This window comes from Anguilla anguilla, chromosome 7 (genome assembly GCF_013347855.1).
Source record: "Anguilla anguilla isolate fAngAng1 chromosome 7, fAngAng1.pri, whole genome shotgun sequence".
Classification (NCBI taxonomy): domain Eukaryota; kingdom Metazoa; phylum Chordata; class Actinopteri; order Anguilliformes; family Anguillidae; genus Anguilla; species Anguilla anguilla.
Window position 1 is genome coordinate 5,436,211 of NC_049207.1, and position 17,485 is coordinate 5,453,695.

The following is a 17,485-nucleotide window of genomic DNA, read 5'->3' on the forward strand; positions in this document are numbered from 1 at the left end:
TAATCTGCCACAGACAACATTTAAATTATGTTTACTAGATTTGAAAGAATATCATAACATTTTGTATTGACAAGGTGTAGAAAAATGAACCACTCTTAACTCTACTTAAAGCTGAATTGTACTGTGTATGAAGTGCTTTGCATTTTAAATTTTATTTATTTTTTGGTTCTGCAGAAGGAAGGTGTTGACAACTTGCATTTCTCATCTTGCCTAATGTATTTTCTTTTTCTCCTCCAAACAGAACAAAACCATGCCATCAAAGTATGAGTCCTGGCTTCAGCCAGTTCCTTGCATTTATTTAGCTTGTATTAGGTGCACAGCATTAGGGTTAGTCCTCTTAGAAATGATTCAGTTATGATTTTCTGTTACAATCACAAATACTCAGCAGCAATCGTGTTAATCATGAGATGCTTTGCAGTTTTTTTTTTCTTCAACACATTGTTGAGCGATGTCTTTACACTCATGACAAAGTGATAATATATGCAGCAGGAGACTAGTCTTCTTTGTCCAAAAAGACAGGAGTAGAAAACTCGGAATGTCGGATTCCAAAAGAGAAACATGGGGATTTCCTCCTTGTGAAAGTGACCTGGGAAAAAAGAGAAATGAATAACTTAGTTTGGGATTTTAGCTAAAAACAGCCTGTCAGGCCAAGTTCAGTCAAGCCAAAATACACTTTATATGAATTTATAACTTTTGACTTTAAATTTTGTTTTTCAGCAATGGCTGAACTGTATTTTGGCTTGAATATGTACTGTACCACAATAAGATATACGTGTTCATGTATAATACTGACTACTTCTGGCCGGTAGGCTCCAGGTCCTGGCTTCTCTGTGAGATCTCCAGGCATCATATTGCGGCCAATCATGCTGTACTGGGGAGGTTTGTATTTGTAGCTGCTGGGTTCCACCATTTTGTAAGTTCCAGGCCCTGGTGTCTGTATGATAAAATAATTAATACTACACTCGCATTCATGACACACTGAAGCACTTCCCACACAACAGCACAATTTCAGGACTGAAGGGTATGTAATGCATGCATACTGTTTAGTGTGATACTTGCTGGGTGTAGGTTATGTCCTTTACCTTTTGAAGGTCCTCATGAAAGCTGCCAACCTTGCTCCTTCCAGTGAGGGAGAAGTTTGGGGCAGAGGGTTTGTTCACAGTGCTGGTTCCCAGTACGGAGGGCAACGTATAAGCAGCAGGTCCTGATTACCACAAGAAGGAAAACACTACTGATCATTCAGTACACACAATGTGCCCTCTATCAAAAGAGAACTTCATTGTGGAATACATTTTAAGGATAATTTTATCTGTATTCCAAAAACAGTTTTAAAACGTGCTAAAAAACACATTGGCTGTGTCCCAATTAGAAGGCAGCTGCCTCACGGAAAAGGAACCTCAAAAGGCGATGAACTTTGGACACACTTTGAAGGCAGGATGATGTCACAGAGCGTTCTCATACCCACACAAGATCAGTGTTTTTAGTGTTACAGCTGACTGCTTTCTCTTTCCAACCAAGAGACCCAAGCAAATAAATACGGATTCTGTCATTGTAGCAGTAATTGTCCTGATTCTCTATTTAAAGTAAAAGAAAATTAGTTTTATGTTGCAACTAACTACATAACTAGCCACTAGTTCAGCTACTTTTTAAAGTTTAACTTTTCACCAGTTTATTATTTCAGTATGTCTGCAGGACTTAACGGTAGTGAGAAGCCTAAGGAAATCACAAAGACCTATGGGGATATCCCTCCTGGTGAAGGATGCATGTGATGTTGCCTTCAAATTAAACTGAAATAAGGCACCTAATTTTTGATTGACAATGAGCCAAATCTGCACTGTAGTAACGCATTAAAGGAAGAAAGATGGAAACTTAGCACATTTTCCACAGCCTTATTTGAATAAGAAAATTGGCTGCACAAAAACTAGCATTCACATTATACCCAAGTCATGAATTTTGTGGGCAGCTACCCTCACTCTCAATGTAGTATTGATGCATGGCTTAATCAAAGAGGCATGTTTAGGCTATATATTATAAATGAATTTATTACCTGGGGATGTAGGATTAAAGAAGCCTCCTGTCCGTGCTGACATTGAGTATGCAGGGGAACTGTAAAATGCAGACTTTCCTGCTCTTTCTGGAGCATATTTGCCTGGGAAAGAATAGGAATTTGCTATGAATAACCCACCCCTGAAGCAGAAATATTTTGAATAAAATGGGTTTGCCTTTAGCATCGTATGCAACTGGCCTGGCCCAGGAGTCTGGAAGCGGAGGGAATCTTTGGGACGGCTATAAAGTGAGTAGGCTGGTGTTCCACTTCGTCCTATCCTGGTGATGTTGGCTGGGACAAGGTAGCCCGGCCCAGGGGAGAGGTCTGATGATAGCTGACTGCGACGAATGCCAAAACTGAATGCCGGTGCTTTTAGTTTCCTCGGATCATGAAAATCATTTCCTTTTTTTTTTTTAAAGAAAAATGAAGAAAAAGCACAACAGCAATCACGTAAAGCTTGAAAGGTAAATTAGCGATTCATGTGCAATAGTCCAAAATCACTGCAGGGATTTGTCTCATTTACTAACCCATCAATTTTAAAGTAATTTCATTATTTTCTGTATTGTTTTCTTGTTGCAGGGAGCCATAAAGTGGACCATATAGTTGCCTGGGATCCCAATGCCATCGCAATGCGGAATATTGTCAGTCAACTAAAAGGTAAATTATTTGACTTCAAGATCAATCGACAGCATGACATCATCGCTCATTATACCTGTGCTACCAGGAAGGGCGTATTTTGGTCCAGGACTGCTGTAAAGGGCAGCAATGGGTCCTCTTGGCTTGTGAGGCCTCCATACGCCTACCCACGCATCCGTCTCACCATCTGACATTTTGTCCTGAAAGTGGAACAGGAAAATAATAAAGTTACACTGACAATGCACTAATTGTCAATAAAGTCACACATTTAAAAATTATTTTTAAGTTTTACCTTTGAATTCAAACGAGAACAAATAAGTTTTAAAATAACATTTCCCAATCCCTGTAAATGCTGTCTTCACAGGTAGACGTGTACTAATGAAAGAAAAAGTATTACTGTTCGGATAAACAGTATGACTGACACTTTTCAAGGTGTGTACCTACTGTGATGTACTCTACCGTTTCAGACGTAACAATGGAGTAAAACGGGTCCAGCAAACCAATAGCACAAGTCAACGCCGCCCCATGTGAACACCTGGTGAACCGAAAAAAGCACCCCGTGATTCTTTTATATAAATAACACGTGGCTAAAAAATTTTTTTTAAGTTATGCTTCATGGTAATTGCTATGGAATATAACGTCACTTGCAAGCATATGGGATGGGGTATTAAACAGTGGAATAGACCTACAATAAACAGGCTTCAGGTCGTTTGCTAATTAGTATTCCAGCCTAGTTGAATAGTTGAACACAGCACATGTTAAGATTTTTACGTTTCCTTCATTAACAGTCGTTTAAAAGTTGAGCATCAAATCTGAAACCAAATCTCAGTGAAAACTTAACATCTTAACTGCTCATTACTTCGATAACACAAGTTTTTAAGTTTTGTTTACGGTTGATTAACGGTGCTCGTGGAAAGCTAACGTTAACTCGCTAGCTAGCTGGATCACAAAATTTACATAATCTCAAGACTAGGCAATACAATTCAATGAAATTAATAATGAGTTTGACATCCACAAATGTCCGCTCAGCATATGTTTAATCTAGCTAAATTAGACTACTAGCTACAGTCAAAATACCTATTTATCATGCTAGCTACATAGTAAAACGTATAAATCATTCAATTTAATCTAATCAATATATTTACTATATGCATTTATTTATCTTCCAGAAACAATAGAACCGTCTATTCATAATTTTAAAAAAATCATGGAAAACCTGTCAAAAATATCTTCGGCTCAGCACTCTGGAGGTTGCAGCATGCCGAGCTGGCCCCACACAATGCTCTGATTGTTTATAACTTGTTTCTTGGTGATGAACGCGCACAGTTACCATGGCGATAGCTTTGAGTGACGTGCGGGATCTCCTGCTCAGTGACTTTTAAAAAATAAGTCCTAAGTGTTTCTTATTTGTTACATTTATCTTGTAACAAATTATTACAAGATTCTATATAGTTATATTCATCCGATCTAATTTAATGCTGATACTCTTGGTAGTGGTGCTTGAAAAGTGTTCAGGGGTAAAATATTCAGAACACTTGCTACAGAAATCTGACAGAGGGCACTGCGATTCAACATTTTAGAAAGCTAATCCGCGTAAAATCGGAGCAAGTGAAGTAAGAAAATAAAGCATAAGAAATTTTTAAAACGTTTTCTTACTGTCAGCATACTACAAATAATAAAGTAAAGGCAGTAATTTTTCTTCTTTTTTGTATTTTATATTATTTTAATTAATTTTATTCTTTTTTGTATTTTATATTATTTTAATTAATGTATTTCTTTTTGCAGGATACGATGCTAAAGGGTTTTGTTTAACAGCTCATTGATGGAAATGACAAAAACAGAAACTGTCGCCCGTGAATCCTGATTGGCCAGAGTAGACTGGATAAATAGCGGTATCCAGGTGGATTCGGGACTGTCGTCTGTACACTGTGACTTTCGGTTTCTACTGTAAGAAACGCGCAGGTAAGATTAATTACACCCGAATATCTTGGTTTTTTTGTACTCAACTGCTAAAATTCGTTGGTGTCATGGCTAGAAGCATAGCCCAATCAACCAACTGTAAACCCGGCAACATGTTAATAAAGTTTTAGATCTACAAATGTGGCAATGTATAACAAACTAAAAACTTGACACAGGGCATGAACATTTTTTCGTTATTAGTTATTTTTGTGATCATATGATCATATGCATTACACTCACACAGGCACACACACACGCACACAGGTGGTTGATGTTAAAGCATTTTAAAAAAAATTATCTTCAAATGGAAGTCATGCGAAAAATTTAGTTGTGTTGCGCAGACTTGGCTGCTGAAAAGTGTTGCCTACATGATAAATTATAATTATGATGATAAAATTTAATAGTTTTAATCTCAGCTTTTCTTAATTTTCAATACTGTATCCTAACATACTCATGTGGTGTGACAGAAAATTAATTATATTAAGGGTTTAATGTTACGTTCCGTGCTTGGCAGGACCCAAAATGCAGGACAGAGACAGCAGTGTATGGAATTCAGAAAGAGATGTTTGATTAAACAGCAGGGGGTGGTAGGAACCAGGGCAGGATTGAAGCAGGGACCCTGAGGGTTGGTGAGGAGGTGGTCCGGGAGCCGGCTTGGCGTGGCGCTGGAAGGGATTCCTTTGGCTCCGGCCGCGGAACTGGACTGGGGACTGGGAGGCTGGCGAAGGATCGGCTGGACCGGAAGGTTGGAGCTGGGGAGGTAAACCGGGGAGAAAGAGAGAACACGAAACGAGACGCGATTAAGATAAACACGAAAGACTCGACAAACAGGGCAGCACTGAAACAAAGTGCATGAAACAAAAACTAAAAGTGACTAGGAGAACTGTTCTATCTAAAGGAAACAAGGAAGGCACTGAGAATCGGGGTAAGGGGAATTAGAAACTAGGCTTGATTTAGACAAGAAGTGCGAGGTTCAAGACTAGGCAACAAATCAACTTGACATCACAAAGATGATGTTGTGTCACACCATAGGATGGCAAATTTCGCAAATGCAAAATTGTAAATTTATTGCAAAGAGTTCATTTAACAGTTTGTTTTTGAAGTTATAGATTTGGATTTCAAACAAGAAAAACATCAGTTATAATAGTAATACAGTACTAGTAGTACAGAATTGCATTAAGATAATCAAAATGAATAACAATTATTTAAAATTGTTGGTGGTGGGGGGGGGGGGGTGCTTTGATCTCTGGAAGTTGCTTTTGGCCTCCACACTTAACACTTGCCATGACACTTGTAAAAGTGAATCTTGATCTCATTTATCCACAAGATTTTTTTTTTTTTTAACATAATGCCGCTGGCTGTTTGTGCAACCTGCCCATCCTGTTTTTGCATCTAACTAGTGGTTTGCATCCTGCAGTGTAGCCTCTGTAGTTCTGTCTTCTGTGGACAGTACATACTGACAGAGCAACGCCAGCTTCCTGGAGAGTATTTCTGATCTGTCTGACAGGTGTTTGGAGGTTTTTCCTCAATATGGTGAGAGTTCTTCAGTCATCACCTGTAGAGCTCTTCCTTGGCTTACCAGGCCCTTTGTGATTGAACTCACCAGTGCTCTCTTAATGATGTTTCAAAAAAATCATTTTGGTTAGCTTAAGGTTTAGCCTTTGTCTCTGACAGTTGTTTTCTTATTTCTCATCCTCATAGTGGATTGGCACAACTCTGGTCCTCATGTTGGCAAACGCCAATAACATACTCCAAAGGCGATCAAAGGCCTAGAACTACTGGATACTAAAGGCTCTCTTATATCTGCATTAAGAAGACAACTGAATGCATCTCACTCTTCCAGAAACGCCCGTGAAGCCATTTGTCCCAAACATTATGGTGCCCTGAAATGAGGGGCTGTGTATTAAAAGTTCTGTCATTTCTACACGGTGAAACCAAGGTGCCTAAAAAATACCCTTTAATAAAAACTTAGAATCGACACTTTAACATATCTAAAAGTGTGGAGTACAAATCCAAATATATACATATAACAGCAAAATGAAATTAATAATTATTCACGCCCCGGTATCAAACATTAATTTATTTTAAGTTACTATCATCAGAAGTGCATATAAAAGAGGTAAATTACTGTGTACCGTATGCATGTTTATGAAATCTGTGACTGGCAGGTCTAAATCAAATGGAGAATCATATGGAGAACGCGGTTAGCTTCCCCGAGCTGATCCGGAAGAAGAGGGATGGGGAACAGTTCACCTCGGAGGAGATTCGAGCGTTCGTGCTGGCCGTCAAAAACAGGACAATTCAAGAAGCCCAGATAGGTAAGGTACAATTATCATTTTATAGTAATGAACACACTGTTGTGGATTTACTGCCCTGTTGTGTCTAGGACAGGACTGGCCGACCCTGTTCCTGGAGATCTACCGTCCTGTAGGTTTTCGCTACGACCCTAGCAAAGCACATCTCATTCAACAGCTAGAGATCTCATTGAGCTGCTGTATGCTCTCTCTCTCTCTCTCTCTGTTTATTGAGGCAGACACACCACCTTCACCAGTAAACATAAAGGCTCAGCCTAGCTTTTCCTCATTTACATTCTCACAAAATGTATTTGTTCACGTGCCATTAAGATCTGTTGATCCTTGTTGGTAATTTGGATATATATATATATATATATATATATATATATATATATATATATATATATATGTATAAATGTCAGTGTTTGGATTAGCCTGCTCAAGCTTGGGGCAGGACTGGAGGCAGGTCGATCGAGAGCTGTGTACTGCCCCCTAGGGGCCATGCTGATGGCGATTTGGCAGAAGGGCATGGTTGCCGAGGAGACGCTGGCACTGACGCGCGAGATGATGCTGTCCGGAGAGGTGCTCGCCTGGCCGGCGGAGTGGGCGGGGCTCGTGATGGACAAGCATTCCACGGGTGGGGTGGGAGACAAGGTCAGCCTACCCCTGGCCCCGGCGCTAGCGGCCTGCGGCTGTAAGGTGGGTATCGTAGCTGGAGCCCGTTTGCTGCTGCTGATAGCCAATCAGAGCTCGCGCCTGCTCGTGGTGAGCTACGTTTCTCTTAGCACGGCTTCATGCAGCTACTGCATGCGGATGCACAGTTTTGTAACCTGTGGCCCAGTTGCATGAAAGTGGTCTTTGTGCTCAAAGAAGAATGTTGACTAGAATTAGAAATTACTTGCCTAAAGGTCCAAGGACGTATCAAGGTATTGCAGACAGCTGAAACTTACCTCCACACCATGGCTTTTATAAAAAAAAATTAAAAATCAGCTATTTCTAATTATGTGTAATTAATTCAAGGCATTACTTTCGTAACATAAAAACTGGTTTCGATCTCAATACTCATTCTTGGTACATATTACAAATTCCAAAAAAACAAGGATCAACGACGTTGTACGTTGACCTGGCTGTATTGGCTATGCTTCAAGCTGTGACTGGCCGGAAGTGTGTTGTCCCATGTAGTCTTGGCAACGTGAGGTGTGTTTGGCAGGTGCCCATGATCAGTGGCAGAGCCTTGGCTCACACAGGTGGAACACTGGACAAGCTGGAGTCCATTCCGGGGTTCAGCATCGATCAGTCCGTTGGCCAGGTAAGCGCAAACACGCGTGGTACATCTCAACGCTGAGTCACGGGAGTGGATGGCGTTAGCGATTTTGCTTTCAATGTTTGATATGCCTCAACAAACAAAATAAACACACACACACACACACGCACACCACAGCGGTTAACCTTAAATCTAATCTGATGTGACCGACACGTCTGTCTGAACCGAGGGCTGTGCGGACATTGACCTGACGATTGATTGCACCTTCAGGAGGAATGAAGAGCTTGCAGTGAAACAGGCTCACACAGTCTACATCTGGCAAAACAAAAACAAAAACAAATCATCCGAAACAGGTCTGCAGCTGGGCTCTACTCTGCTCTTAAGTGTTATTTTAATACAATACATGCAGGAGAACAGAATAATTTCATTCGTAGGTGCATGACAGTGAGGGACGAATTTGGGCATTCACCCATACTCCTTTGTCTTATGATGAACACCTGCTTATGTAATAGTAATCTCGGCCAAATACGGAGCTGCTTTGTCTGAGCCATGAAAGTCAGAAGGTACCTTTTGCTGAATGCTGTTAGAAGATAGATCAGCTCTTCTATTTAGGATGCATTTCTAAAGTTCACATTGTTCCCTGTCTGGGTTTTTGCAGAGCTGCCGCACCCATTTTATCTTCTTTTCCCTGTGGCTTCAGTGACAGTACATACAGTGGGTTAGCGTCATGGCTCCTGGAGCCCGGTGAACTTCTGAACTTCTTAGGCCTGCCCATGCTCTCCCCTGCTTGGCTTCTCTTTATGATGTGTCCACACCTATTTTCTGAGTGTGTCTGGTTGTTTAGCTTGTTCCCTCGTTAGTTTTTTCTATTATTGTTTTTCTGGTTGATTAGTTTTCCCCACCTGTTTGTCGTTAGCCATTAGCCTCACCTGGGCTGTATTTTAGTTTGCTGTGTTTGCTCAGTCTTTGCTCGGTTTTCGGTTGCTTTCTTACAAATCCTCAGGCTTGTTTCTTGCTCCTGCACTTCGTAGTTCCCGGGTTATTTTCTCCTGCGTTCGTTTGCTTTCTAACTAACGCGTGAACGCGTAAATACGACCCTAAACACAGCCAGATCTCAGCTTGTCATCCGGCACATTGCTGTCTCTCAGCTCTTCCTTTGACAACTGCAGATGAAGAAGATTTTAGAGGAAGTCGGCTGTTGCATTGTGGGTCAGACGGAGAACCTGGTCCCGGCCGACAAGGTGCTGTACGCCATTAGGGATGCCACCGCCACTGTGGACAGCATGCCACTCGTTACAGGTGAGGGGCAGGTCAGGTACGCTCAAACTCCACATACCTGCCACATCTTGGAACGGTACTTCTCTCTAGGGTTTTTCCGACACACTTGTTCCTGGTTATGGTTATATACTTTGTTGTACGTTGCTCTGGATAAGAGCGTCTGCCAAATGCCTGCAATGTAATGTAACATCTTGCCCGTGTTGGAGAATATGGAGATGCCACTACCTGCCACCTCAGCAATCGAAGAGACATATTACCCGTGTTAAAGACTATATTAAAACTTAGCTTCTCTTTGAGAACATTTGAGGAAACAATGAACCCAATACCCTGTGTGTTGTACTCTGTAGCAGTGCGTTGTTTTAATCCAGTCACAGATTTTCTTTACTTTTGGTTTGTCACACAGGAATGTTTTTTCTTTTTTTTGTTGCCAGTCACAGAATGGCGCATGCTAACCGTTTGTGTGCCTATCCGTTCGCAGCGTCGATTATCTCAAAGAAAGGGGCTGAGTCTCTGTGCGCCCTGATTCTGGACGTGAAGTACGGGAAGGCCGCTGTGTTCAAGGACATCGCCAGCGCCAGGAAGATGGCGCAGTCCCTGGTAAAGTGGAACCCGCTGCCGCAGACGTCGGGTCCAACCGTAGGGCATGAAGTCACATTTCTGACTAACTTCTCTGACCCTCAATCCCCCCCCCCCCCCTCGCTGCAGGTGGCAGTGGGGAACAAACTGGGCGTCCGCACTGGAGCCGCCCTCAGCAGGATGGACAACCCCATCGGGCTGTGCATCGGAAACTCCCTGGAGGTGCTGGAGTCCCTGGAGTGCCTGAAGGGCCGTGGACCTCCTGACCTGCAGGGGCTGGTCACCTGTCTGGGTAAGGAACAGACCGGGGTCAAATACGGATTTGTTTTGGATTCAAATACTTTTCTGTGCTCTGTTGATCTTGCATGGTGTGATTGAGCATGCCAATATGACCAGATGCCGGAGTTTTTGAGGCTACTTCATTGCTTCCAGACAAGTGTAGAAGTGTAGATCAATAAAGTGTAGAAAAGTATTTGAATCCAAAACAAATACGTATTTGACCCTGGTCTGGTAAGGGAGGAGGGAAGTGGGATTCAGGCTTCTGATTGGTCGGCTTTGGACCCGGACTTTGGAATGTGAATAATGACTGCCCGAAATAAATCTGCAGTTTATTTCCTGCAAACCACATCAATCATGAAATTGACCAAAAGAAAAACAAAGCAAAAAGAGCTTTTAGTAGATGTTCTATTTTCTGGACAGAAATGTCCAGAAAGTAGAACATCTGAAAGATGTATGAACATAGCCCCACAGACATGATTAACCTCTGTAGTCTTTGTAATCATGCTTACAGGTGGTCATGCTTACTGGTCGTCATGCTTACAGGTTGTCATGTTCACAGGTCGTCATGCTTACCGGTCGTCATACTTACTGGTCGTCACTCACGTCTACACGCTCATGTCCCTCCCCAGGAGGACGCCTGCTGTGGATTAGTGGGAAGGCTCCCACCCCAGAGAGCGGGGAGCAGGAGATCGGCCGGGCCTTGGCGGACGGGACGGCCTTGCGCAAGTTCCAGGCCATGCTGCAGGCCCAGGGGGTGTCTGCAGAGAACGCCCGCATCCTGTGCTCCACGGACGCGGACTACTTCCGAGTCTTGAGACGGGCCAAATCGGAGGTGGAGCTAGAAGCACAGGCGGAAGGTATACATCCAGTTTCAGCACTAACCACCCTATTGAAAGCATTTATGTATTTTATTAGACTTAAACGTCTTTATTCACAATACAGAAGCTACAGGAAACGTGCTCACAAAAAGAGCAGGATCTTTACCCAATTTTCCTGACATTTTTTGCAAGAAGCACAACTAAGGACCTATTGGTACTCAAAGGACTATGCAGTATATACATGTAATACACACTAAGAGCAAGGACAACACAATCTGGTATGGGACCTCAGTAACAGAAGTATAGACACGACAGATTTGGCAAACAATTTAATAAAGTAGGTACCTTTATATATGTATATATATATATATATATATAATAAAACCAATAAACCACCCTCACAGCACACACAATTAGAATAAATAGTCAAAGCAGTTGCACCTGTGGTAAACCTCGTGTAGTGGGCGTTCCTTAAAATACACAAACAGACAGCAACTTGCATAGCTACAGGGGGATTAAGTGCACCTGGTGAATATCAATTAAAAAAACAGCAGTGCCGCTCAAATACAGGTGGTGTCTCGCGTGCCTGCCAGTTCACGCGGACGTTGCTGGTGCAGAGCGGTGCCACCCAACTGACTCTGTGCCATTTTACCAATCACCAGCCACCCCGCCCTGGGCGTGTCGAAGTGTCCTTCAGCAAGACACCTAATCCCTAACTGCTCTGGCGAATTAGAGGCATTAATTGTAAATCGCTTTGGATGAAAGCGCTATATAAATGCAGTCCATTTACCATTTTACCATTCACAAAGCACGCCCATGCACCACCCATTACCATTCAACCGCCCTGAATGCCAAGTGCGGCGCACCCAACCTGGAGGGAGAAAGGACTGTCTGTAACCAATCAAAATGGATAACAAACAGTTGGCAGCATTATCGAATTGAATTTTTTAAATCCAGACGTCACTCCAAAAGCACTCCTCCGCAATTAAATCCCTGCTCAGTGTTTAAAAGTTGTTGTTTTTTTTTAAATAGTTACATTCCCGTTTACACACACGGAACACACAACAACCGCATTATTACTTAAGCTCAGCTTATAAGACAGTTTGACCACCGTTTTCTTCAGTTAAAGGGTGAAACATATTTCATTCTAACGACCCTTTTCCAGCTGGTTGTAGGAGCTAGAAGAGGGCAGGAACTATCCAGAATCAGAACTACGCAGTTCCTGGAGTTCGTTCTAGTTTGCCCTTTGTTTGTACATTCTTGTATTTAGCCCTCTTTGCATCTTGTGTTGCAGGTACAGTTTTAGAGGTAAATGCCATTATAATCGCCGAAGTGCTTCACAAGTTGGGGGCAGGGCGCACAAAGGCAGGAGAGCCAATCAATCACAGTGTCGGGGCGGAGCTTCTGGTCACCGCGGGGATGAAGGTAAAGAAAGGTAAGCTTTGTTTCTCAGGCTACAACTTTCTCGTGAGTATCACGATTCCAGTGCATTAGCGATGTCTGTGAAGTCCTTATTTGTGCATTAAAAGTAAACGTTTGAAAGTAAACTTTTAACGCTTGTGAATAAAAAATAAACAAAGACTATTTTCTCCTTTGGGAGACAATAAAGTAAACCTTAACCTTGACCTTAAATCACTTATTGAAATAAAAAAATATATATAAATGAATAAGATTGCTTCTATTGGTTCAGTGAATGAATGTGTTAGAGGTAAAATAATACAAATGAATAAATTAGTAATAAATTTAAATATTCGGTACAAAATAATATCTAAGAAAAGGCTGTCCCTCAAAAACTCAGCATCCAAGCAAGAAGGAAACTCGCGAGGGAAGCCACCGATAGGCCAACAATCACTCTGAAGGAGCTACAGAGTACACTGACTGAAAGTGGAGTAAAGGGGCACTACTCAAAAATCTAGAAAGCTCTTCAGAAAACTGGCCCGTGTGGGAGGGTGGCAGAAAGCCATTACCTGAAAACAAGAACCATCTCAAGAGGTGTCTGAAGTTTGCCAAAGAGTGTCCCAGCATGTGGTCACACGAGACCAAGACAGAGCTTTTGGCTGCACACCTAACATTGCATGTGCCCCAAGAAACACCACCCCTACAGGGAAGTATGGTGGTAATAATAATAATTATAATAAATACATTTTATTTGGAATGCACCTTTCACGAAAACCCAAAGACACCATAGAGCACAGATTAAAATAGGAGAAGCAAAAGCAGAAGTACATCCAAGGGGTGGAGAGTACAGTACAGTCAGATATACTTACAGTATAAACAGTACAACAATGGCATGAAAGACAGTAAGCACAGGGCGGGGGAAACTGGCGCAAGTTGTGGGCAAGTCTGAACAGATGGGCTTTCAATCCATGTTTTGAAAGACTGGAGAGAGAGTCCGGGGGGGGGGTCTGTGTCATTAAGCAGGATTGCTCAGTCGGCTGGATGACTAACTGTGCTAGAGTCACCTCGGTGGAGTCTACAGCGTAGGTGGCAAACTCCAGTCCTGGAGATGTGACTTGCTGGGTTTTTTTTGGGGGTGTTCTCGGCACATTTGAGTCATTGACTGGCCGAGGAATCCACGCACCTTGGGCCGTAGTCATAAAAACCTCTCAGAGGAAAAACAAGTACTGATCTCGGATCAGCTTCCCCTGGCCCGCAGCCTAGCCTTATCCAGTACGAGCTAAAAGCAAAGCTGATCCCATAACAGTACTCTAAAATCTTTATGAACACAGGCCCTTTGTGCTCAAGGCCTCAATTGGCAGCTGATTGAAAGGAAACCACGACCACAAAAAAACAAAAAACCCCAGCTGACGCTGCGGCCCCCTCGGGGTTCAGTTTGAACGCACCCCTGGCCTGCCGGGGTTGATTTCTGCATCATGTGACGTCGGGGTCGCTCGCTGACTTGGCCTCCCTGGGTTTTAGGTGACCGCTGGGCCAGGGTCCACTTCGACAGCCGGCCGTTCGGTCCGGAGCTCCAGGCCCGCTTCCAGAAGGCGCTGGTGATCGGGAGCTTGGACTGTGACCGTGCCCAGGACACCCCTCTAGTCTCTGAGTTCATCCCTCCGGAATGACGCTCCTGGTCTGGTGTGGAACAGCCGCCGTCCTCTCTCTCTGCCGTGGGACAATCAAACCAAGGCCTCAATGCAACGAAAATCGCAAACCAATAATCTGTAATCTGTAATCTGACAGCTAATTAAATGGATATTCACTGACAGTCGCTGCTAGTATTTTGACTAAGTACTGGAAAGCCAATGAGAATCAGTTAATATGATGTTCACCCATTCACTGTTTGGGATGAAAGTGACTGCTCTTGTCCCAGGAGCACATTTGATGTGGTGGGTTACCTAGTGAGCAAAACCTGGACTTTAGACATGTACATAGAGGGTGCATAAAATCTAGGTTGAGAGACCTTTTTGATGTGAACAGACTAGGTTAACACCAGCATAGCTCAGGCTCTACCTGGATATAGCCTGACTATGTCCTAGTTAGCTAGAAAACCACCCCCTCCCCCACCCCCCACAAGAAAATTCAAGCCAAAGCAAGCGAAAGGTAGCAGTGACAAGGAAAGCCCTCCTCAATCGGCTAATCGGAAGCAGCCTTGAAAGGAAATATGCTTGACAGGGGGAGCCCATCCTTCTCCGTGGCCCGCTGTGGGTGTGGCTTCGTAGTGACCAATAAGCAATCAGGTTTCCGAATTGAATTTCGTTGCCAGGCTGATTGAAAGCGGGCGCATGGAGGTGACAGTTCCTGAATAGCGTGGTGGGGGTGGGATAGACGAGCAGGGGGCCAGGGGAGCCGGAAGGTTCCGGAGATGGAAAACATCCCAGTGGTGGGAGAGGGAGATGAGAAAAGAAAGGGGCAATTAGGGGGAAAACCCCACGGGTAGCAACAGGGACACGGGTTAAAGATTTGACCCGGCCCACCACGGTTTTCTACAGCAGTGCAACTGTTGGGACAAGAGAATGTGTGCGTGTAGTCATGCGAATGGGGCAATAAACATCCCCCTCCAACCCAAGAACCTGCCTGGAAAAAATGGGGCTTAGGCTGTCGAGAGGTGGTAGTTAAGATTCTGTACGGCCACAGGCTTCTCCAGCTCCGTATCCTGACGTCAACTGATTATAAGCCTGACTGGGAAGATTTGTTGTCGACATAAATATTGCTTGACTGTGTTCGACCCCCTTTGATGCTTTGTTAGGTTGTTCCAGGGCTCTGTAGGAAAATGTTCATTGATATTCCCAGGATTACTGGCCTCTATCTTGAACACAAAGTGACCTTGTTGGCTGGTAAGGTGAAACCATATCTGACTGACACACCGGTGTATCTATTGTAAAGCTTTGGAAGGTCAAGGGCAGAACCTTAAAGGGATAGTTAGTTCGCTTTCTGGAGTTTTTGTTTTATGTTAGCAGATTGTACAGTAATGTTATGCTTCCTGTTTACATGTAAACACATCAATTGTACAGAATTTATTCACAGTTAATTAATTAATTTCTTCTCTGTTCAAAAATAATGAAAGCTCTTCACTACACTTCCGAGGGTAAGGACCAAAATGGCGTGGTTTAGATCACAGGTGTCAAACTCCAGTCCTGGAGGGCTACAGGGTCTAATGGTTTTTGGTTCTCAGCACAAGCGTTTCATTTACGTGAGGAAACCCCACGGACTCTGCGTCCCCCTTTGGATTCGATCCCACCCCGTAGGGATTCATGCACATCTTTAGTCCAAACGCATATGCAGCTGCAGTCTGAACAAGCTGGATATTCTTCAGTGAAGCGTTGCAGCAGCCAGATAACAGGGCCTTGAAGTAATCTATCCCTGAGGTGTCTGAGTTCCCCGGCATCCCATAATGATAGGTTTTTATCAGAGTTTCCATAAACCAGGGGTGTCCAATCTTATCTCAAAAGGGCCGCTGTACGTACGTACTGGTCTTTGTTTTAGTCCAGCTCTAACACACCTGAGTCTACTTATCAATGATGTGATTGAAGACCACGGTTAGTCAATTAGTCTAATCAGGTGTCGTAGTGCGGGGCTAAAACCAAAGAACGCCGGCCCATTGCAGGTAAGATCAGACCCCCCCCCCCCACCCCCGTCATAAATGAAAGAAGGCTGCTCTAGTCATGTTTTTAATACAGAGTCAAAGGTTAACACCAAGGTCTTCTTCAGCCATATTTGGCATCATTAAGCAACCATCAACATGCAAGGAAAGGTTTGAGAACGACTGCTTTACATTCTCATAACTCTTCGTTGAGTAATGCATTTGAAAAGAAAAGTACGTCTTCCATAATGGGTTTTTTTTTTAACTTTAACGGGAACCATGTTCCAAGTTCTGTGTAAGGTGAATTTTTTTTTTTTGAAACACATGTCAGTTTGCTGGGCTTTCTCTGATTGTTAAAACCCTGGTGAATGCTCAGTCGCTGGGTGTTGATGTTTGGACAGGGCTGTGATGCACAAGTTAAAGAGAATGTAAAAAATGTTAAAAATTTCCAGGAAGGTGCACAGAGCTCAAAGCTCAGCCCATGACATTATCCTGGTGCATACCGTAACTAGTAAATGATCCAGTCAGGGCTTGTTCATCAGCATTATGGATGGCCCAGGTCAAGAGGCCAAGAATAATCTGGATGAGAATGTTCAATCAAAATAATAGAAAATCATATATCCTTTAAGGACTTACTATTGGCTTTATGTTAAGGACCAAATATTACAAATGCGTTCAAAACTGAAATATACTGTAAACCTCATTTTTAAGGAGGAGATTATGCTACTCAAACCAATACATGCTCATTCTCACTTTAATGTCATGTTGTAGATTTAAGTAATGACTACTCCCATCAGTTTTGACACATTGAGGACTTTGCTTGGCCTCAGTCTGTTGCTTAAACCTTTATCTGGGTCACGTTTGTAACTCACTCTGCAGTCTGCGTAAGTGTCTTCTATTCATCTGTACTGCAATGCACTTTAGCAAGTACATTTTTTATTTATTTTTTTTTTTTAAACCAAGCACTTACTCTTCTTTCAACACTTTGTTCAACTGTGGCTGCAAAAGAACAAACACGGGTGAGTGAAATGAAAAAAAAAACGCCAAGCCCCTCTGCGGTCCGTGTTTGTGAAAGGATGTGACATCATTGCTCAATTCCAAAACAGGAGGGGCAACCCTCTGCCTGTTACTGTACGCATACCGAGATCACGATTCACAAGGTCAGCAACTTAAAAATCGCAGACATGAGAAAAATGGAGCGGTTGGGGCAAGGAGATCTGGAACGATCTCATTCGCTGTAGCCTACAAAGTAATCCCATCCCTATCCTTGCCACAAGAGCTTCATTCACTGCTACTGCATGTCCGAGC

The 17,485-nt window shown here is 43.0% G+C and overlaps 2 protein-coding genes across 9 annotated transcripts; one reads left to right on the forward strand and one right to left on the reverse strand.

The window, feature by feature from the left end:
• Window positions 1-262: 262 nt before the first annotated feature.
• Window positions 263-3,992, reverse strand: odf3b (outer dense fiber of sperm tails 3B). Of its 3 annotated transcripts, none has more exons than XM_035424456.1 (8): window positions 3,900-3,992; window positions 3,143-3,218; window positions 2,760-2,883; window positions 2,246-2,449; window positions 2,048-2,149; window positions 1,083-1,204; window positions 794-934; window positions 263-586 (listed from the first exon to the last, which is right to left on the reverse strand). In XM_035424456.1, the coding sequence occupies exons 3-8, from the start codon at window positions 2,875-2,877 to the stop codon at window positions 494-496; spliced, it is 780 nt and encodes a 259-aa protein (XP_035280347.1). In that variant the 5' UTR covers window positions 2,878-2,883; window positions 3,143-3,218; window positions 3,900-3,992; the 3' UTR covers window positions 263-493. The 3 variants fall into 3 exon arrangements, with proteins under 3 accessions (XP_035280347.1, XP_035280348.1, XP_035280349.1); XM_035424457.1 differs by having other exon boundaries at window positions 3,128-3,218; XM_035424458.1 differs by lacking the exon at window positions 3,143-3,218 and having other exon boundaries at window positions 3,900-3,950.
• tymp (thymidine phosphorylase) lies at window positions 2,222-15,673 on the forward strand. 6 transcript variants are annotated; one of them, XM_035424448.1, is made up of 14 exons: window positions 2,222-2,704; window positions 4,469-4,645; window positions 5,221-5,567; window positions 6,060-6,175; window positions 6,344-6,581; window positions 6,811-6,960; window positions 7,433-7,635; window positions 8,147-8,245; window positions 9,370-9,499; window positions 9,957-10,075; window positions 10,184-10,346; window positions 10,963-11,190; window positions 12,446-12,586; window positions 14,071-15,673. In XM_035424448.1, exons 6-14 carry the CDS (start codon window positions 6,822-6,824, stop codon window positions 14,217-14,219), a joined length of 1,371 nt encoding a protein of 456 aa, XP_035280339.1. In that variant the 5' UTR covers window positions 2,222-2,704; window positions 4,469-4,645; window positions 5,221-5,567; window positions 6,060-6,175; window positions 6,344-6,581; window positions 6,811-6,821; the 3' UTR covers window positions 14,220-15,673. The 6 variants fall into 6 exon arrangements, with proteins under 6 accessions (XP_035280339.1, XP_035280341.1, XP_035280342.1 ...); XM_035424450.1 differs by having other exon boundaries at window positions 2,627-2,704; window positions 5,221-5,402; XM_035424451.1 differs by lacking the exon at window positions 6,060-6,175 and having other exon boundaries at window positions 2,627-2,704; window positions 5,221-5,402.
• The last annotated feature ends 1,812 nt before the right edge of the window (window positions 15,674-17,485 follow it).